This window comes from Oncorhynchus keta, unplaced genomic scaffold (assembly GCF_023373465.1).
Source record: "Oncorhynchus keta strain PuntledgeMale-10-30-2019 unplaced genomic scaffold, Oket_V2 Un_contig_3446_pilon_pilon, whole genome shotgun sequence".
In the NCBI taxonomy this organism is placed as follows: Eukaryota; Metazoa; Chordata; class Actinopteri; order Salmoniformes; family Salmonidae; genus Oncorhynchus; species Oncorhynchus keta.
In genome coordinates, this window is record NW_026287258.1 from 57399 (window position 1) to 80000 (window position 22602).

The 22602-nt window shown below is 48.9% G+C and overlaps 1 protein-coding gene across 1 annotated transcript in view; it reads left to right on the top strand.

Moving 5' to 3' along the window:
• LOC127923991 (FH1/FH2 domain-containing protein 3-like) overlaps positions 1 to 22602 on the top strand; it is an 87744-nt gene that overhangs the window by 54288 nt on the left and 10854 nt on the right. Inside the window, exons 3-5 of the mRNA XM_052508337.1 lie at positions 5292 to 5397; positions 18556 to 18650; positions 22087 to 22198. Of these exons, the coding sequence (XP_052364297.1) occupies positions 18570 to 18650; positions 22087 to 22198 (193 nt within the window). The 5' untranslated portion in view covers positions 5292 to 5397; positions 18556 to 18569. The remainder of the gene's footprint in view (positions 1 to 5291; positions 5398 to 18555; positions 18651 to 22086; positions 22199 to 22602) is intronic.

The window sequence follows — 22602 nt, forward strand, 5'->3', positions numbered from 1 at the left end:
GAGAGAGAGAGAGAGAGAGAGAGAGAGAGAGAGAGAGAGAGAGAGAGAGAGAGAGAGAGAGAGAGAGAGAGGGGAGGAGAGAGAGAGAGAGGGGAGACTGGGGGGAGAGAGAGAGAGGGAGAGAGAGGGGAGAGGGAGAGAGAGAGAGAGAGGGGAGAGAGAGAGAGGGGAGGGGGGAGAGAGAGAGAGCGAGGGGAGACTGGGAGAGAGGAGAGCGAGGGGGAGACTGGGAGAGAGAGGGAGAGCGAGGGGGAGACTGGGAGAGAGAGCGAGGGGGAGACTGGGAGAGAGAGAGCGAGGGGAGACTGGGAGAGAGAGAGAGCGAGGGGGAGACTGGGAGAGAGAGAGGGGGAGACTGGGAGAGAGAGAGAGCGAGGGGAGACTGGGGAGAGAGAGAGCGAGGGGGGAGACTGGGAGAGAGAGCGAGGGGAGACTGGGAGAGAGAGAGAGCGAGGGGAGACTGGGAGAGAGAGAGAGCGAGGGGGAGACTGGGAGAGAGACAGAGCGAGGGGGAGACTGGGGGAGAGGGAGAGCGAGGGGGGAGACTGGGAGAGAGAGAGAGGGGGGAGACTGGGAGAGAGAGAGAGCGAGGGGGGAGAGAGAGAGAGCGAGGGGGAGAGAGAGAGACAGAGGAGAGAGAGAGAGGGAGGGAGAGAGAGAGAGCGGGGGGAGAGAGAGAGAGCGAGGGGGAGACTGGGAGAGAGAGAGAGCGAGGGGAGACTGGGAGAGAGAGAGAGAGAGCGAGGGGAGACTGGGAGAGAGAGAGAGCGAGGGGGAGACTGGGAGAGAGAGAGAGCGAGGGGAGAGAGAGAGCGAGGGGGGAGAGAGAGAGCGAGGGGGGGAGAGAGAGAGCGAGGGGGGGAGAGAGAGAGCGAGGGGGGAGAGAGAGAGAGCGAGGGGAGACTGGGAGGAGAGAGAGAGAGAGCGAGGGGAGACTGGGAGAGAGAGAGAGCGAGGGGGAGACTGGGAGAGAGAGAGAGCGAGGGGAGACTGGGAGAGAGAGAGCGGGGAGAGAGAGAGAGCGAGGGGAGAGAGAGAGAGCGAGGGGGAGAGAGAGAGAGCGAGCGGGGGGAGAGAGAGAGAGCGAGGGGAGAGAGAGAGAGCGAGGGGGAGAGAGGGAGAGAGAGAGAGAGAGCGAGGGGGAGACTGGGAGAGAGAGAGAGCGAGGGGAGACTGGGAGAGAGAGGGAGAGCGAGGGGAGACTGGGAGAGAGGGAGAGCGAGGGGAGACTGGGAGAGAGAGAGAGCGAGGGGGAGACTGGGAGAGAGAGAGCGAGGGGAGACTGGGAGAGAGAGAGAGCGAGGGGGAGACTGGGGAGAGAGAGAGAGCGAGGGGGAGACTGGGAGAGAGAGAGAGCGAGGGGGAGACTGGGAGAGAGAGAGCGAGGGGGGAGACTGGGAGAGAGAGAGAGAGCGAGGGGGAGACTGGGGAGAGAGAGAGAGCGAGGGGGGAGACTGGGAGAGAGAGAGAGCGAGGGGAGACTGGGAGAGAGAGAGAGAGCGAGGGGAGACTGGGGGAGAGAGAGAGAGACTGGGAGAGAGGGAGACTGGGGGAGAGAGAGAGCGAGGGGAGACTGGGGAGAGAGAGAGAGAGAGGGGAGACTGGGAGAGAGAGGAGGAGGGTGGAGAGGAGACGGAGAGAGAGGGAGAGAGAGAGGAGAGAGAGAGAGAGAGAGACTGGGGAGAGAGAGAGAGAGGGGGAGACTGGGAGAGAGAGAGACTGGGAGAGAGGGGGAGACTGGGAGAGAGGGGGAGACTGGGAGAGAGAGGGGAGACTGGGAGAGAGAGGGGGAGACTGGGGGAGAGAGGGGAGACTGGGGAGAGAGAGGGGGAGACTGGAGAGAGAGAGGGGAGACTGGAGAGAGAGGGGAGACTGGAGAGAGAGAGGGGGAGACGGAGGGAGAGCGAGGGAGACTGGGAGAGAGAGGGAGAGCGAGGGGAGACTGGGAGAGAGAGAGAGCGAGGGGGAGACTGGGAGAGAGAGAGAGCGAGGGGAGACTGGGAGAGAGAGAGAGCGAGGGGGAGACTGGGAGAGAGAGAGAGCGGGGGGAGACTGGGAGAGAGAGAGCGAGGGGAGACGGAGAGAGAGAGAGGGGGAGACGGAGAGAGAGGGGGAGACGGAGAGAGAGAGAGACGGAGAGAGAGAGGGAGACGGAGAGAGCGAGGGGAGACGGAGAGAGCGAGGGGGAGACGAGAGAGAGAGAGCGAGGGGAGACGGAGAGAGAGAGAGCGAGGGGGAGACGGAGAGAGAGGGGGAGACGGAGAGAGAGAGAGAGCGAGGGGGGACACTGGGAGAGAGAGAGAGACTGGGAGAGAGAGAGAGAGAGGGGTAGAGCGAGGAGGGGGTGGGGAGGAGATGGAGAGATGGGGAGAGAGAGAGCGAGGGGGAGACTGGGAGAGAGAGAGAGAGGGGGGTAGAGCGAGGAGGGGTGGGGAGGAGACTGGGAGAGAGCGGGGGGGAGACTGGGAGAGAGAGAGGGGGAGACTGGGAGAGAGAGAGGGGAGACTGGGAGAGAGAGAGGGGGAGACTGGGAGAGAGAGGGGGGAGACTGGGAGAGAGAGAGGGGGAGACTGGGAGAGAGAGAGAGCGAGGAGGGTAGAGCTAGGAGGGGGGGGGGGGGAGAGCACATACCAGTCATGCCAGAGACTTCATTGTAATCGTTTGAGAGATGAAGGCTTGGTAATTGAAGTAGATGTGCAGGGCGTGTCCCCAATAGGGTTGTGTGGAGAAGAAAACTGTTTTACATCCGTTGAGAATGACAATAGTTCCTCACAACGTTGAAAATCCTTCCCAGCGGTCTCTCCTTTCCCAGAACCACTCAGCAGCGAGAAACAGGGACATGTGACCTGCTCTGGTCCAATGGAAACGTCCTCAAACAGGGACATGTGACCTGCTCTGGTCCAATGGAAACGTCCTCAAACAGGGACATGTGACCTGCTCTGGTCCAATGGAACGTCCTCAAACAGGGACATGTGTCCTGCTCTGGTCCAATGGAAACGTCCTCAAACAGGGACATGTGACCTGCTCTGGTCCAATGGAAACATCCTCAAACAGGGACATGTGACCTGCTCTGGTCCAATGGAAACGTCCTCAAACAGGGACATGTGTCCTGCTCTGGTCCAATGGAAACGTCCTCAAACAGGGACATGTGACCTGCTCTGGTCCAATGGAAACGTCCTCAAACAGGGACATGTGACCTGCTCTGGTCCAATGGAAACGTCCTCAAACAGGGACATGTGACCTGCTCTGGTCCAATGGAAACGTCCTCAAACAGGGACATGTGACCTGCTCTGGTCCAATGGAAACGTCCTCAAACAGGGACCTACCTGACTACTTCTTATCAGTGCTTGACTTGGACTGAAACAGGTTACCCGGTACTCATTTCTGGGTGCTGGTACCGTTTTTACATTTAGGGACAGGAAATAGTTTTTGAGCTAATATTCTATATCAGAGGGAACAGGAGCTCCAGCTGTAGAACATGTTTGAGGTGCCGGTACTCGGCTCCGGTGAGCTCCTGCCAAAGGTCAAGCACCGCTTCTTATCACCTTGATCAAATGGTCTCCAGCTGTGTCTGTCCCGAGCTCACTGGGCAGGGACACTCTGAGGGACCAGGATAGTTGATACAATGTTGCTGGTGAGACCTTCAGGTTGGAGTCATTGTTAGTTAATAGTTGATACAATGTTGCTGGTGAGACCTTCAGGTTGGAGTCATTGTTAGTTAATAGTTGATACAATGTTGCTGATGAGACCTTCAGGTTGGAGTCATTGTTAGTTAATAGTTGATACAATGTTGCTGGTGAGACCTTCAGGTTGGAGTCATTTTTAGTTAATAGTTGATACAATGTTGCTGGTGAGACCTTCAGGTTGGAGCCATTTTTAGTTAATAGTTGATACAATGTTGCTGGTGAGACCTTCAGGTTGGAGTCATTTTTAGTTAATAGTTGGTACAATGTTGCTGGTGAGACCTTCAGGTTGGAGTCATTTTAGTTAATAGTTGATACAATGTTGCTGGTGAGACCTTCAGGTTGGAGTCATTTTTAGTTAATAGTTGGTACAATGTTGCTGGTGAGACCTTCAGGTTGGAGTCATTTTTAGTTAATAGTTGATACAATGTTGCTGGTGAGACCTTCAGGTTGGAGTCATTTTTAGTTAATAGTTGGTACAATGTTGCTGGTGAGACCTTCAGGTTGGAGTCATTTTAGTTAATAGTTGGTACAATGTTGCCGGTGAGACCTTCAGGTTGGAGTCATTTTAGTTAATAGTTGGTACAATGTTGCTGGTGAGACCTTCAGGTTGGAGTCATTGTTAGTTAATAGTTGATACAATGTTGCTAGTTTGTTGGTGAGACCTTCAGGCTGGAGTCATTGTTAGTTAATAGTTGATACAATGTTGCTAGTTTGTTGGTGAGACCTTCAGGTTGGAGTCATTGTTAGTTAATAGTTGATACAATGTTGCTAGTTTGTTGGTGAGACCTTCAGGTTGGAGTCATTGTTAGTTAATAGTTGATACAATGTTGCTAGTTTGTTGGTGAGACCTTCAGGCTGGAGTCATTGTTAGTTAATAGTTGATACAATGTTGCTAGTTTGTTGGTGAGACCTTCAGGTTGGAGTCATTGTTAGTTAATAGTTGATACAATGTTGCTAGTTTGTTGGTGAGACCTTCAGGTTGGAGTCATTGTTAGTTAATAGTTGATACAATGTTGCTAGTTTGTTGGTGAGACCTTCAGGCTGGAGTCATTTTTAGTTAATAGTTGATACAATGTTGCTAGTTTGTTGCAGAAGGGCCATGTGTGTTTTATTTTTATCATATTTTCTACCTGCAGGATGCAATATTTTAATCTGTTGGCTGTTTTTACATAGTTGCCAATGGCAACAGAAGTGACTTTTTAGGTTTGTCATTTACATTTTGGATAGAGTTTTGATTAACTACATGACAATGATTTTGAGATACTTTTGTATATATATATATATATAAAATACAAATACACTATATATACAAAAGTATGTGGACACCACTTTAATTTAGTGGATTCGGCTAATACAGCCAAACCCGTTGCTGACAGGTGTATAGAATCGAGCACACAGCCCATGCAATCTCCACAGACAAACATTGGCAGTAGAATGGCCCATACCGAAGAGCTCAGTGACTTTCAACGTGGCACCATCATAGGATGCCACCTTTCCAACAAGTCAGTTCGTAACTGTCTGTTTGGGGTCTAAACAGCGTCTAAGCAGGGTTTCTATGGTAACCTCTCTGTTAACAATCTGCTGTGTGGTTGCGGTGTGTTGTAGGACGATAAAGACCTGGTGCCAGAGTTCGTGAATTCAGAAGGCTTGACATGTTTCATCAAGGTTGGAACGGAGGCAGACCACAACTATCAGAACTACATTCTCCGAGGTGAGAGAGACCATCTCAACAATCATTTGAATTTAACCTTTTTTATTTAACCGGGCAAGTCAGTTAAGAACAGATTCTTATTTACAATGACGGCCTACCGGGAACAGTGGGGTTAACTGCCTTGTTCAGGGGAACAGTGGGGTTAACTGCCTTGTTCAGGGGAACAGTGGGGTTAACTGCCTTGTTCAGGGAACAGTGGGGTTAACTGCCTTGTTCAGGGGAACAGTGGGGTTAACTGCCTTGTTCAGGGGAACAGTGGGGTTAACTGCCTTGTTCAGGGGAACAGTGGGGTTAACTGCCTTGTTCAGGGGAACAGTGGGGTTAACTGCCTTGTTCAGGGAACAGTGGGGTTAACTGCCTTGTTCAGGGGAACAGTGGGGTTAACTGCCTTGTTCAGGGGAACAGTGGGGTTAACTGCCTTGTTCAGGGGAACAGTGGGGTTAACTGCCTTGTTCAGGGAACAGTGGGGTTAACTGCCTTGTTCAGGGGAACAGTGGGGTTAACTGCCTTGTTCAGGGAACAGTGGGGTTAACTGGTCTAGGAACAGTGGGTTAACTGCCTTGTTCAGGGGAACAGTGGGGTTAACTGCCTTGTTCAGGGGAACAGTGGGGTTAACTGCCTTGTTCAGGGGAACAGTGGGGTTAACTGCCTTGTTCAGGGGAACAGTGGGTTAACTGCCTTGTTCAGGGGAACAGTGGGGTTAACTGCCTTGTTCAGGGAACAGTGGGGTTAACTGCCTTGTTCAGGGAACAGTGGGGTTAACTGCCTTGTTCAGGGGAACAGTGGGGTTAACTGGTCTAGGAACAGTGGGTTAACTGCCTTGTTCAGGGAACAGTGGGGTTAACTGCCTTGTTCAGGGGAACAGTGGGTTAAGTGCCTTGTTCAGGGAACAGTGGGTTAACTGCCTTGTTCAGGGGAACAGTGGGGTTAACTGCCTTGTTCAGGGGAACAGTGGGTTAACTGCCTTGTTCAGGGAACAGTGGGGTTAACTGCCTTGTTCAGGGGAACAGTGGGGTTAACTGCCTTGTTCAGGGGAACAGTGGGGTTAACTGCCTTGTTCAGGGGAACAGTGGGGTTAACTGGTCTAGGAACAGTGGGTTAACTGCCTTGTTCAGGGAACAGTGGGGTTAACTGCCTTGTTCAGGGGAACAGTGGGTTAAGTGCCTTGTTCAGGGGAACAGTGGGTTAACTGCCTTGTTCAGGGGAACAGTGGGGTTAACTGCCTTGTTCAGGGAACAGTGGGTTAACTGCCTTGTTCAGAGGAACAGTGGGTTAACTGCCTTGTTCAGAGGAACAGTGGGTTAACTGCCTTGTTCAGGGAACAGTGGGTTAACTGCCTTGTTCAGGGGGGGAACAGTGGGTTAACTGCCTTGTTCAGGGGAACAGTGGGTTAACTGCCTTGTTCAGGGGAACAGTGGGTTAACTGCCTTGTTCAGGGGAACAGTGGGTTAACTGGTCTAGAAACAGTGGGTTAACTGCCTTGTTCAGGGGGAACAGTGGGGTTAACTGCCTTGTTCAGGGAACAGTGGGGTTAACTGCCTTGTTCAGGGGAACAGTGGGGTTAACTGCCTTGTTCAGGGAACAGTGGGTTAACTGCCTTGTTCAGGGAACAGTGGGGTTAACTGCCTTGTTCAGGGGAACAGTGGGGTTAACTGCCTTGTTCAGGGAACAGTGGGTTAACTGGTCTAGGAACAGTGGGTTAACTGCCTGTTCAGGGGAACAGTGGGTTAACTGGTCTAGGAACAGTGGGTTAACTGCCTTGTTCAGGGGAACAGTGGGTTAACTGCCTTGTTCAGGGGAACAGTGGGTTAACTGCCTTGTTCAGGGGAACAGTGGGGTTAACTGCCTTGTTCAGGGGAACAGTGGGTTAACTGCCTTGTTCAGGGAACAGTGGGGTTAACTGCCTTGTTCAGGGAACAGTGGGTTAACTGCCTTGTTCAGGGGAACAGTGGGGTTAACTGCCTTGTTCAGGGGAACAGTGGGGTTAACTGCCTTGTTCAGGGAACAGTGGGGTTAACTGCCTTGTTCAGGGAACAGTGGGTTAACTGCCTTGTTCAGGGGAACAGTGGGTTAACTGCCTTGTTCAGGGGAACAGTGGGTTAACTGCCTTGTTCAGGGGAACAGTGGGTTAACTGCCTTGTTCAGGGAACAGTGGGTTAACTGCCTTGTTCAGGGGAACAGTGGGTTAACTGGTCTAGAAACAGTGGGTTAACTGCCTTGTTCAGGGGAACAGTGGGTTAACTGGTCTAGGAACAGTGGGTTAACTGCCTTGTTCAGGGGAACAGTGGGTTAACTGCCTTGTTCAGGGGAACAGTGGGGTTAACTGCCTTGTTCAGGGGAACAGTGGGTTAACTGGTCTAGGAACAGTGGGTTAACTGCCTTGTTCAGGGGAACAGTGGGTTAACTGCCTTGTTCAGGGAACAGTGGGGTTAACTGCCTTGTTCAGGGGAACAGTGGGGTTAACTGGTCTAGGAACAGTGGGTTAACTGCCTTGTTCAGGGGAACAGTGGGGTTAACTGCCTTGTTCAGGGAACAGTGGGTTAACTGCCTTGTTCAGGGGAACAGTGGGTTAACTGCCTTGTTCAGGGAACAGTGGGTTAACTGCCTTGTTCAGGGAACAGTGGGTTAACTGCCTTGTTCAGGGAACAGTGGGTTAACTGGTCTAGAAACAGTGGGTTAACTGCCTTGTTCAGGGGAACAGTGGGTTAACTGGTCTAGGAACAGTGGGTTAACTGCCTTGTTCAGGGGAACAGTGGGTTAACTGCCTTGTTCAGGGAACAGTGGGGTTAACTGCCTTGTTCAGGGAACAGTGGGTTAACTGGTCTAGGAACAGTGGGTTAACTGCCTTGTTCAGGGGAACAGTGGGTTAACTGGTCTAGGAACAGTGGGTTAACTGCCTGTTCAGGGGAACAGTGGGTTAACTGGTCTAGGAACAGTTGGTTAACTGCCTGTTCAGGGGAACAGTGGGTTAACTGGTCTAGGAACAGTTGGTTAACTGCCTGTTCAGGGGAACAGTGGGTTAACTGGTCTAGGAACAGTGGGTTAACTGCCTGTTCAGGGGAACAGTGGGTTAACTGGTCTAGGAACAGTGGGTTAACTGCCTGTTCAGGGGAACAGTGGGTTAACTGCCTGTTCAGGGGAACAGTGGGTTAACTGCCTGTTCAGGGGAACAGTGGGTTAACTGCCTGTTCAGGAGAACAGTGGGTTAACTGGTCTAGGAACAGTGGGGTAACTGCCTTGTTCAGGGGAACAGTGGGGTTAACTGCCTTGTTCAGGGGAACAGTGGGTTAACTGCCTTGTTCAGGGGAACAGTGGGGTTAACTGCCTTGTTCAGGGGAACAGTTGGGTTAACTGCCTTGTTCAGGGGAACAGTGGGGTTAACTGGTCTAGGAACAGTGGGTTAACTGCCTTGTTCAGGGGAACAGTGGGTTAACTGGTCTAGGAACAGTGGGTTAACTGCCTGTTCAGGGGAACAGTGGGTTAACTGGTCTAGGAACAGTGGGTTAACTGCCTTGTTCAGGGGAACAGTGGGTTAACTGGTCTAGGAACAGTGGGTTAACTGCCTGTTCAGGGGAACAGTGGGTTAACTGGTCTAGGAACAGTGGGTTAACTGCCTTGTTCAGGGAACAGTGGGTTAACTGGTCTAGGAACAGTGGGTTAACTGCCTTGTTCAGGGGAACAGTGGGTTAACTGGTCTAGGAACAGTGGGTTAACTGCCTGTTCAGGGGAACAGTGGGTTAACTGGTCTAGGAACAGTGGGTTAACTGCCTTGTTCAGGGGAACAGTGGGTTAACTGCCTTGTTCAGGGAACAGTGGGTTAACTGCCTTGTTCAGGGGAACAGTGGGGTTAACTGCCTTGTTCAGGGAACAGTGGGTTAACTGGTCTAGGAACAGTGGGGTAACTGCCTTGTTCAGGGGAACAGTGGGGTTAACTGCCTTGTTCAGGGAACAGTGGGTTAACTGCCTTGTTCAGGGGAACAGTGGGGTTAACTGCCTTGTTCAGGGGAACAGTGGGTTAACTGGTCTAGGAACAGTGGGTTAACTGCCTTGTTCTGGGGAACAGTGGGGTTAACTGCCTTGTTCAGGGGAACAGTGGGGTTAACTGCCTTGTTCAGGGGAACAGTGGGGTTAACTGCCTTGTTCAGGGGAACAGTGGGGTTAACTGCCTTGTTCAGGGGAACAGTGGGTTAACTGGTCTAGGAACAGTGGGTTAACTGCCTTGTTCAGGGGAACAGTGGGGTTAACTGCCTTGTTCAGGGAACAGTGGGGTTAACTGCCTTGTTCAGGGAACAGTGGGGTTAACTGCCTTGTTCAGGGAACAGTGGGGTTAACTGCCTTGTTCAGGGAACAGTGGGGTTAACTGCCTTGTTCAGGGAACAGTGGGGTTAACTGCCTTGTTCAGGGGAACAGTGGGGTTAACTGCCTTGTTCAGGGAACAGTGGGGTTAACTGCCTTGTTCAGGGGAACAGTGGGGTTAACTGCCTTGTTCAGGGGAACAGTGGGGTTAACTGCCTTGTTCAGGGGAACAGTGGGGTTAACTGCCTTGTTCAGGGAACAGTGGGGTTAACTGCCTTGTTCAGGGGAACAGTGGGGTTAACTGCCTTGTTCAGGGGAACAGTGGGGTTAACTGCCTTGTTCAGGGAACAGTGGGGTTAACTGCCTTGTTCAGGGGAACAGTGGGGTTAACTGCCTTGTTCAGGGGAACAGTGGGGTTAACTGCCTTGTTCAGGGGAACAGTGGGGTTAACTGCCTTGTTCAGGGGAACAGTGGGGTTAACTGCCTTGTTCAGGGAACAGTGGGGTTAACTGCCTTGTTCAGGGGAACAGTGGGGTTAACTGCCTTGTTCAGGGGAACAGTGGGGTTAACTGCCTTGTTCAGGGAACAGTGGGGTTAACTGCCTTGTTCAGGGGAACAGTGGGGTTAACTGCCTTGTTCAGGGGAACAGTGGGGTTAACTGCCTTGTTCAGGGGAACAGTGGGGTTAACTGCCTTGTTCAGGGGAACAGTGGGGTTAACTGCCTTGTTCAGGGGAACAGTGGGGTTAACTGCCTTGTTCAGGGAACAGTGGGGTTAACTGCCTTGTTCAGGGGAACAGTGGGGTTAACTGCCTTGTTCAGGGGAACAGTGGGGTTAACTGGTCTAGAAACAGCGGGTTAACTGCCTTGTTCAGTGGAACAGTGGGTTAACTGGTCTAGGAACAGTGGGTTAACTGCCTGGGAACAGGGGGTTAACTGCCTTGTTCAGGGGAACAGTGGGTTAACTGGTCTAGGAACAGGGGGTTAACTGCCTTGTTCAGGGGAACAGTGGGTTAACTGGTCTAGGAACAGGGGGTTAACTGCCTTGTTCAGGGGAACAGTGGGTTAACTGGTCTAGGAACAGGGGGTTAACTGCCTTGTTCAGGGGAACAGTGGGTTAACTGGTCTAGGAACAGGGGGTTAACTGCCTTGTTCAGGGGAACAGTGGGTTAACTGGTCTAGGAACAGGGGGTTAACTGCCTTGTTCAGGGGAACAGTGGGTTAACTGGTCTAGGAACAGGGGGTTAACTGCCTTGTTCAGGGGAACAGTGGGTTAACTGGTCTAGGAACAGGGGGTTAACTGCCTTGTTCAGGGGAACAGTGGGTTAACTGCCTTGTTCAGGGGAACAGTGGGTTAACTGCCTTGTTCAGGGGAACAGTGGGTTAACTGGTCTAGGAACAGTGGGTTAACTGCCTTGTTCAGGGGAACAGTGGGTTAACTGGTCTAGGAACAGTGGGTTAACTGCCTGTTCAGGGGAACAGTGGGTTAACTGGTCTAGGAACAGTGGGTTAACTGCCTTGTTCAGGGGAACAGTGGGTTAACTGCCTTGTTCAGGGGAACAGTGGGGTTAACTGCCTTGTTCAGGGGAACAGTGGGTTAACTGGTCTAGGAACAGGGGGTTAACTGCCTTGTTCAGGGGAACAGTGGGTTAACTGGTCTAGGAACAGTGGGTTAACTGGTCTAGGAACAGGGGGTTAACTGCCTTGTTCAGGGGAACAGTGGGTTAACTGCCTTGTTCAGGGAACAGTGGGTTAACTGGTCTAGGAACAGTGGGTTAACTGCCTTGTTCAGGGGAACAGTGGGTTAACTGGTCTAGGAACAGTGGGTTAACTGCCTTGTTCAGGGGAACAGTGGGTTAACTGGTCTAGGAACAGTGGGTTAACTGCCTTGTTCAGGGGAACAGTGGGTTAACTGGTCTAGGAACAGTGGGTTAACTGCCTTGTTCAGGGAACAGTGGGTTAACTGCCTTGTTCAGGGAACAGTGGGTTAACTGCCTTGTTCAGGGGAACAGTGGGTTAACTGCCTTGTTCAGGGAACAGTGGGTTAACTGCCTTGTTCAGGGGAACAGTGGGTTTAACTGCCTTGTTCAGGGGAACAGTGGGGTTAACTGCCTTGTTCAGGGGTTAACTGCCTTGTTCAGGGAACAGTGGGTTAACTGGTCTAGGAACAGTGGGTTAACTGGTCTAGGAACAGTGGGTTAACTGGTCTAGGAACAGTGGGTTAACTGGCCTAGGAACAGTGGGTTAACTGTCTTGTTCAGGGGGCAGAACGACAGATTTTTTTAACCTTGTCAGCTCAGGGATTTGATCCAGCAACCTTTTGGTTACTAGCCCAACACTCTAACCACTAGTCTACCTTTTGGTTACTGGCCCAACGCTCTAACCACTAGGCTAGCTGCTGGTTACTAGTCCAACGCTCTAACCACTAGGCTAGCTGCTGGTTACTAGTCCAACGCTCTAACCACTAGGCTACCTGCTGGTTACTAGTCCAACACTCTAACCACTAGTCTACCTGCTGGTTACTAGTCCAACACTCTAACCACTAGGCTACCTGCTGGTTGCTAATCCAACACTCTAACCACTAGTCTACCTGCTGGTTACTAGTCCAACGCTCTAACCACTAGACTACCTGCTGGTTACTAGTCCAACGCTCTAACCACTAGTCTACCTGCTGGTTACTAGTCCAACACTCTAACCACTAGTCTACCTGCTGGTTACTAGTCCAACACTCTAACCACTCGGCTACCTGCTGGTTACTAGTCCAACACTCTAACCACTAGGCTACCTGCTGGTTACTAATCCAACACTCTAACCACTAGGCTACCTGCTGGTTACTGACCCAAAGCTCTAACCACTAGGCTACCTGCTGGTTACTAGTCCAACGCTCTAACCACTAGACTACCTGCTGGTTACTAGTCCAACGCTCTAACCACTAGTCTACCTGCTGGTTACTAGTCCAACACTCTAACCACTAGTCTACCTGCTGGTTACTGGTCCAACGCTCTAACCACTAGTCTACCTGCTGGTTACTAGTCCAACACTCTAACCACTAGTCTACCTGCTGGTTACTAGTCCAACGCTCTAACCACTAGTCTACCTGCTGGTTACTAGTCCAACACTCTAACCACTAGTCTACCTGCTGGTTACTAGTCCAACACTCTAACCACTAGGCTACCTGCTGGTTACTAGTCCAACGCTCTAACCACTAGACTACCTGCTGGTTACTAGTCCAACGCTCTAACCACTAGTCTACCTGCTGGTTACTAGTCCAACACTCTAACCACTAGTCTACCTGCTGGTTACTAGTCCAACACTCTAACCACTAGGCTACCTGCTGGTTACTAGTCCAACACTCTAACCACTAGGCTACCTGCTGGTTACTAATCCAACACTCTAACCACTAGGCTACCTGCTGGTTACTGACCCAAAGCTCTAACCACTAGGCTACCTGCTGGTTACTAGTCCAACGCTCTAACCACTAGACTACCTGCTGGTTACTAGTCCAACGCTCTAACCACTAGTCTACCTGCTGGTTACTAGTCCAACACTCTAACCACTAGTCTACCTGCTGGTTACTGGTCCAACGCTCTAACCACTAGTCTACCTGCTGGTTACTAGTCCAACACTCTAACCACTAGTCTACCTGCTGGTTACTAGTCCAACGCTCTAACCACTAGACTACCTGCTGGTTACTAGTCCAACACTCTAACCACTAGGCTACCTGCTGGTTACTAGTCCAACACTCTAACCACTAGTCTACCTGCTGGTTACTAGTCCAACACTCTAACCACTAGGCTACCTGCTGGTTACTAGTCCAACACTCTAACCACTAGGCTACCTGCTGGTTACTAATCCAACACTCTAACCACTAGGCTACCTGCTGGTTACTGACCCAATGCTCTAACCACTAGGCTACCTGCTGGTTACTAGCCTAATGCTCTAACCACTAGTCTATCTGCTGGTTACTAGTCCAACGCTCAAACCACTAGACTACCTGCTGGTTATTAGTCCAACACTCGAACCACTAGACTTCCTGCTGGTTACTAGTCCAACGCTCTAACCACTAGACTACCTGCTGGTTACTAGTCCAACTCTCTAACCTGCTGGTTACTAGTCCAACGCTCTAACCACTAGACTACCTGCTGGTTACTAGTCCAACACTCTAACCACTAGGCTACCTGCTGGTTACTAGTCCAACACTCTAACCACTAGACTACCTGCTGGTTACTAGTCCAACACTCTAACCACTAGACTACCTGCTGGTTACTAGTCCAACACTCTAACCACTAGGCTACCTGCTGGTTACTAGTCCAACACTCTAACCACTAGTCTACCTGCTGGTTACTAGTCCAACGCTCTAACCACTAGGCTACCTGCTGGTTACTAGTCCAACGCTCTAACCACTAGGCTACCTGCTGGTTACTAGTCCAACGCTCTAACCACTAGGCTACCTGCTGGTTACTAGTCCAACACTCTAACCACTAGGCTACCTGCTGGTTACTAGTCCAACACTCTAACCACTAGGCTACCTGCTGGTTACTAGTCCAACGCTCTAACCACTAGGCTACCTGCTGGTTACTAGTCCAACACTCTAACCACTAGGCTACCTGCTGGTTACTAGTCCAACACTCTAACCACTAGGCTACCTGCTGGTTACTAGTCCAACACTCTAACCACTAGGCTACCTGCTGGTTACTAGTCCAACGCTCTAACCACTAGGCTACCTGCTGGTTACTAGTCCAACACTCTAACCACTAGGCTACCTGCTGGTTACTAGTCCAACACTCTAACCACTAGACTACCTGCTGGTTACTAGTCCAACACTCTAACCACTAGACTACCTGCCTGCCCCACTCATCGAACAGACTCACCTACCTTATTAGGTTTTCTCCGACGTACATATTTCAGAACAAGTTTGCAATGAATGTTACACAGTAAATAAATACCTCTATACTTTTACAATTATTACTGTTACCGATCAGAACAAAGATACTGATGATACTGAACGTTGGGGCTTTAGTATTGTGATACTGAGGACGCTTAACATCAGGCCTTTAGTATTGTGATACTGAACGTCAGGGCTTTAGTATCGTGATACTGAGGACGCTTAACATCAGGGCTTTAGTATTGTGATACTGAGGACGCTGAACGTTAGGGCTTTAGTATTGTGATACTGAGGACGCTTAACATCAGGGCTTTAGTATTGTGATACTGAGCGTCAGGGCTTTAGTATCGTGATACTGAACGTCAGGGCTTTAGTATCGTGATACTGAACGTCAGGGCTTTAGTATCGTGATACTGAACGTCAGGGCTTTAGTATCGTGATACTGAACGTCAGGGCTTTAGTATCGTGATACTGAGCGTCAGGGCTTTAGTATCGTGATACTGAGCGTCAGGGCTTTAGTATCGTGATACTGAGGACGCTGAACGTCAAGTCTTTAGTATCGTGATACTAAGGACGCTGAACGTTAGGGCTTTAGTATCGTGATACTGATGATACTGAACGTTAGGGCTTTAGTATCGTGATACTGAGGACACTGAACGTTAGGGCTTTAGTATTGTGATACTGAACGTTAGGGCTTTAGTATCGTGATACTGAACATTAGGCTTTAGTATCGTGATACTGAACGTCAGGGCTTTAGTATCGTGATACTGAGGATGCTGAACGTTAGGGCTTTAGTATCTTTATACTGAGGATACTGAACGTTAGGGCTTTAGTATCGTGATACTGAATGTCAGGGCTTTAGTATCGCGATACTGAGGATGCTGAACGTTAGGGCTTTAGTATCGTGATACTGAGGATACTGAATGTTAGGGCTTTAGTATCGTGATACTGAGGACACTGAACGTTAGGGCTTTAGTATCGTGATACTGAGGATACTGAGCGTTAATGCTTTAGTATCGTGATACTGAACGTTAGGGCTTTAGTATCGTGATACTGAACGTTAGGGCTTTGGTATCGTGATACTGAGCGTTAGGGCTTTAGTATCGTGATACTGAGGATGCTGAGCGTTAGGTCTTTAGTATCTTTATACTGAGGATACTGAACGTTAGGGCTTTAGTATCGTGATACTGAATGTCAGGGCTTTAGTATCGCGATACTGAGGATGCTGAACGTTAGGGCTTTAGTATCGTGATACTGAGGATACTGAACGTTAGGGCTTTAGTATCGTGATACTGAGGACACTGAGCGTTAGGGCTTTAGTATCGTGATACTGAGGATACTGAACGGTAATGCTTTAGTATCGTGATACTGAACGTTAGGGCTTTAGTATCGTGATACTGAGCGTTAGGGCTTTAGTATCGTGATACTGAACGTTAGGGCTTTAGTATCGTGATACTGAGGATGCTGAGCGTTAGGGCTTTAGTATCGTGATACTGAACGTTAGGGCTTTAGTATCGTGATACTGAGCGTTAGGGCTTTAGTATCGTGATACTGAGCGTTAGGGCTTTAGTATCGTGATACTGAGGATGCTGAGCGTTAGGGCTTTAGTATCGTGATACTGAGGATACTGAGCGTTAATGCTTTAGTATCGTGATACTGAGCGTCAGGGCTTTAGTATCGTGATACTGAGCGTCAGGGCTTTAGTATCAGGTTAGGGCTTTAGTATCATGATACTGAGGATACTGAACTTTAGGGCTTTAGTATCGTGATACTGAGGACGCTGAACGTTAGGGCTTTAGTATCGTGGTACTGAGGACGCTGAGCGTTAGGGCTTTAGTATCGTGATACGGAGGACGCTGAACGTTAGGGCTTTAGTATCGTGATACGGAGGACGCTGAACGTTAGGACTTTAGTATCGTGATACTGAGGACACTGAACGTTAAGGCTTTAGTATCGTGACACTGAGGATGCTGAATGTTAGGGCTTTAGTATTGTGATACTGAACGTCAGGGCTTTAGTATCGTGATACTGAGGACGCTGAACGTCAGGTCTTTAGTGTCGTGATACGGGACGTCAGGGCTTTAGTATCGTGATACTGAGGACGCTGAGCGTTAGGGCTTTAGTGTCATGATACTGAACGTTAGGGCTTTAGTATTGTGATACTGAGGATGCTGAACGTTAGGGCTTTAGTATCGTTATACTGAGGATACTGAGCGTTAGGGCTTTAGTATCGTTATACTGAGGATACTGAACGTTAGGGCTTTAGTATCGTGATACTGAGGACACTGAACGTTAGGGATTTAGTATCGTGATACTGAGGATACTGAACGTTAATGCTTTAGTATCGTGATACTGAACGTTAGGGCTTTAGTATCGTGATACTGAAAGTTAGGGCTTTAGTATCGTGATACTGAACGTTAGGGCTTTAGTATCGTGATACTGAGGATGCTGAACGTTAGGGCTTTAGTATCGTGATACTGAGGATACTGAACGTTAATGCTTTAGTATCGTGATACTGAACGTCAGGGCTTTAGTATCACGTTAGGGCTTTAGTATCATGATACTGAGGATACTGAACTTTAGGTCTTTAGTATCGTGATACTGAGGACGCTGAACGTTAGGACTTTAGTATCGTGATACTGAGGACACTGAACGTTAGGGCTTTAGTATCGTGACACTGAGGATGCTGAATGTTAGGGCTTTAGTAGCGTGATACTGAGCGTCAGGGCTTTAGTATCGTGATACTGAGGACGCTGAACGTCAGGTCTTTAGTGTCGTGATACGGGACGTCAGGGCTTCAGTATCGTGATACTGAGGACGCTGAACGTTAGGGCTTTAGTGTCATGATACTGAGCGTTAGGGCTTTAGTATCGTTATACTGAGGATACTGAACGTTAGGGCTTTAGTATCGTGATACTGAGGACACTGAGCGTTAGGGCTTTAGTATCGTGATACTGAGGATACTGAACGTTAATGCTTTAGTATCGTGATACTGACGTCAGGGCTTTAGTATCGTGATACTGAACGTCAGGGCTTTAGTATCGTGATACTGAACGTTAGGGCTTTAGTATCGTGATACTGAATGTTAGGGCTTTAGTATCGTGATACTGAGGATGCTGAACGTTAGGGCTTTAGTATCGTGATACTGAGGATACTGAGCGTTAATGCTTTAGTATCGTGATACTGAGCGTCAGGGCTTTAGTATCGTGATACTGAACGTCAGGGCTTTAGTATCGTGATACTGAACGTCAGGGCTTTAGTATCACGTTAGGGCTTTAGTATCGTGGTACTGAGGACGCTGAACGTTAGGGCTTTAGTATCGTGGTACTGAGGACGCTGAACGTTAGGGCTTTAGTATCGTGATACGGAGGACGCTGAACGTTAGGGCTTTAGTATCGTGATACGGAGGACGCTGAACGTTAGGACTTTAGTATCGTGATACTGAGGACACTGAACGTTAGGGCTTTAGTATCGTGACACTGAGGATGCTGAATGTTAGGGCTTTAGTATCGTGATACTGAGGACGCTGAACGTCAGGTCTTTAGTGTCGTGATACGGGACGTCAGGGCTTTAGTATCATGATACTGAGGACGCTGAACGTTAGGGCTTTAGTGTCATGATACTGAACATTAGGGCTTTAGTATTGTGATACTGAGGATGCTGAGCGTCAGGGCTTTAGTATCATGATACTGAGGACGCTGAACGTCAGGGCTTTCGTATCGTGATACTGAAGCGTTAGGGCTTTAGTATCGTGATACTGAGGATGCTGAACGTTAGGGCTTTAGTATCGCGATACTGAGGACACTGAACGTTAGGGCTTTAGTATTGTGATACTGAGGATGCTGAACATTAGGGCTTTAGTATTGTGATACTGAGGATGCTGAACATTAGGGCTTTAGTATTGTGATACTGAGGACGCGGAACGTCAGGGCTTTAGTGTCTTTGTGTTGCAGCTCCTAATCTGATCTTTGTGTTTCAGCCCTCAGTCAGATCATGCTGTTTGTAGATGGGATGAACGGTGTGATCGACCACAATGACACTGTTCAGTGGCTCTACACTCTCAGTGGCAGTCTGGTGGGTATTACATACAGTAGAGACCTGACCGCAGTACACACACACACACGCACACCACACACCACACACAGAGAGAGTCTACTGTCCGTAATGTCCGAGAGTCTACTGTCCATAATGTCCGAGTCTACTGTCCGTAATGTCCGAGAGTCTACTGTCCGTAATGTCCGAGGGTCTACTGTCCGTAATGTCGAGGGTCTACTGTCCGTAATGTCCGAGGTCTACTGTCCGTAATGTCCGAGAGTCTACTGTCCGTAATGTCCGAGAGTCTACTGTCCGTAATGTCCGAGAGTCTACTGTCCGTAATGTCCGAGGGTCTACTGTCCGTAATGTCCGAGGGTCTACTGTCCGTAATGTCCGAGGTCTACTGTCCGTAATGTCGAGGGTCTACTGTCCGTAATGTCCGAGGGTCTACTGTCCGTAATGTCCGAGGGTCTACTGTCCGTAATGTCCGAGGGTCTACTGTCCGTAATGTCCGAGAGTCTACTGTCCGTAATGTCCGAGAGTCTACTGTCCGTAATGTCCGAGAGAGAGTCTACTGTCCGTAATGTCAGAGAGAGTCAGTACAATAATGTTGTTTTTAATACCACAAATTACCGGGTAGCCTACTCTGCTGACAAACAGATCAATAAATAACGACCTTGTCCGCTATTGGCGAGGAGACAAATAGCCCCCCGTCAAAACATGGCCCCCCTCCCCCAATGCCTGTAAGAGAATTAAACACTAGTGTCTCTCGCTCAATAAATGTTTGTAAATCAATCACCTTGCAGCTGCTACAGCTCTGATTTCAGATCTCCTTTTTAAACAGGGAAGTGAGAACAGCCAATGAGATGTGACAGACAGGACAGGGTGTGAAAGTAGAATATGGTGAGAAACTCTTATTACGTAAGACTGTGTTAGAATGAAGACTGTTACTGTGGTGATGGAGACGAGGTTCAAGACACTACACTGTAGTGAAGAGGTTCAAGACACTATACTGTAGTGAAGGAGATGAGGTTCAAGACACTATACTGTAGTGAAGAGGTTCAAGACACTATACTGTAGTGAAGAGGTTCAAGACACTATACTGTAGTGAAGAGGTTCAAGACACTATACTGTAGTGAAGGAGACGAGGTTCAAGACACTATACTGTAGTGAAGAGGTTCAAGACACTATACTGTAGTGAAGAGGTTCAAGACACTATACTGTAGTGAAGGAGACGAGGTTCAAGACACTATACTGTAGTGAAGAGGTTCAAGACACTATACTGTAGTGAAGAGGTTCAAGACACTATACTGTAGTGAAGGAGACGAGGTTCAAGACACTATACTGTAGTGAAGAGGTTCAAGACACTATACTGTAGTGAAGAGGTTCAAGACACTATACTGTAGTGAAGAGGTTCAAGACACTATACTGTAGTGAAGAGGTTCAAGACACTATACTGTAGTGAAGAGGTTCAAGACACTATACTGTAGTGAAGAGGGTAAGTCGCTCTGGATAAGAGCGTCTGCTAAATGACTTAAATGTAAATGTAAAAGACGCTATACTGTAGTGAAGAGGTTCAAGACACTATACTGTAGTGAAGAGGTTCAAGACACTATACTGTAGTGAAGAGGTTCAAGACACTATACTGTAGTGAAGAGGTTCAAGACACTATACTGTAGTGAAGAGGTTCAAGACACTATACTGTAGTGAAGAGGTTCAAGACACTATACTGTAGTGAAGAGGTTCAAGACACTATACTGTAGTGAAGAGGTTCAAGACACTATACTGTAGTGAAGAGGTTCAAGACACTATACTGTAGTGAAGAGGTTCAAGACACTATACTGTAGTGAAGGAGACGAGGTTCAAGACACTATACTGTAGTGAAGAGGTTCAAGACACTATACTGTAGTGAAGAGGTTCAAGACACTATACTGTAGTGAAGAGGTTCAAGACACTATACTGTAGTGAAGAGGTTCAAGACACTATACTGTAGTGAAGAGGTTCAAGACACTATACTGTAGTGAAGAGGTTCAAGACACTATACTGTAGTGAAGAGGTTCAAGACACTATACTGTAGTGAAGAGGTTCAAGACACTATACTGTAGTGAAGAGGTTCAAGACACTATACTGTAGTGAAGAGGTTCAAGACACTATACTGTAGTGAAGAGGTTCAAGACACTATACTGTAGTGAAGAGGTTCAAGACACTATACTGTAGTGAAGAGGTTCAAGACACTATACTGTAGTGAAGAGGTTCAAGACACTATACTGTAGTGAAGAGGTTCAAGACACTATACTGTAGTGAAGAGGTTCAAGACACTATACTGTAGTGAAGAGGTTCAAGACACTATACTGTAGTGAAGGGTTCAAGACACTATACTGTAGTGAAGAGGTTCAAGACACTATACTGTAGTGAAGAGGTTCAAGACACTATACTGTAGTGAAGAGGTTCAAGACACTATACTGTAGTGAAGAGGTTCAAGACACTATACTGTAGTGAAGAGGTTCAAGACACTATACTGTAGTGAAGAGGTTCAAGACACTATACTGTAGTGAAGAGGTTCAAGACACTATACTGTAGTGAAGAGGTTCAAGACACTATACTGTAGTGAAGAGGTTCAAGACACTATACTGTAGTGAAGAGGTTCAAGACACTATACTGTAGTGAAGAGGTTCAAGACACTATACTGTAGTGAAGAGGTTCAAGACACTATACTGTAGTGAAGAGGTTCAAGACACTATACTGTAGTGAAGAGGTTCAAGACACTATACTGTAGTGAAGAGGTTCAAGACGCTATACTGTAGTGAAGAGGTTCAAGACGCTCTACTGTAGTGAAGAGGTTCAAGACGCTCTACTGTAGTGAAGAGGTTCAAGACGCTCTACTGTAGTGAAGAGGTTCAAGACGCTCTACTGTAGTGAAGAGGTTCAAGACGCTCTACTGTAGTGAAGAGGTTCAAGACGCTCTACTGTAGTGAAGAGGTTCAAGACGCTCTACTGTAGTGAAGAGGTTCAAGACGCTCTACTGTAGTGAAGAGGTTCAAGACGCTCTACTGTAGTGAAGAGGTTCAAGACGCTCTACTGTAGTGAAGAGGTTCAAGACGCTCTACTGTAGTGGAGGTTCAAGCCTACTCTGCAATCGTATTTTACTGACCGGGTTTGCTGGGTTCAATGGGAAATGTTGTGTATTTGAGGTGTAATATCGCCACCTTGTGGAGAAACTGTCTAACTGACTCTCTCTGTCCTCTCTCTCCCTCCCTCCTTCCCTTTCTCTCTCTCCTTCCTCCCTCAACATCCCTCCTCTCTCTCTCTCCTCTCTCTCTCTCTCTCTCACCTACAACCCTCCTCTCTCCCTCCTCTCTCTCTTCTCTCTCTCTCTCTCTTCTCTCTCTCTCTCTCTCTCTCCCCTCTCTCTCTCTCGCTTCCCCCCCTCTCTCTCCCTCTCGCTTTCTCTCTCTCTTTTTCCCCCCCCCCCCAGTCTCGTCTGGTGGTGAAGACCGCTCTGAAGCTCCTGATAGTGTTTGTAGAGTACACAGAGTTGAACAGTCCTCTACTTATCCAGGCTGTCAACACTGTGGATGGCAAGAGAGGTACACACACACACACACACACACACACACACACACAGTGCTGTTCTACTTATCCAGGCTGTCAACACTGTGGATGGCAAGAGAGGTACACACACACACACACACACACACTGCTGTTCTACTTATCCAGGCTGTCAACACTGTGAATGGCAAGAGAGGTACACACACACAGTCTCACACACACAGTCTCACACACACAGTCTCACACACACAGTCACACGCACACAGTCACACGCACACAGTCACACACACACAGTCACACACACAGTCACACGCACACAGTCACACACACACAGTCACACGCACACAGTCACACGCACACAGTCACGCGCACACAGTCACACGCGCACACAGTCACACGCGCACACAGTCACACGCGCACACAGTCACACGCGCACACAGTC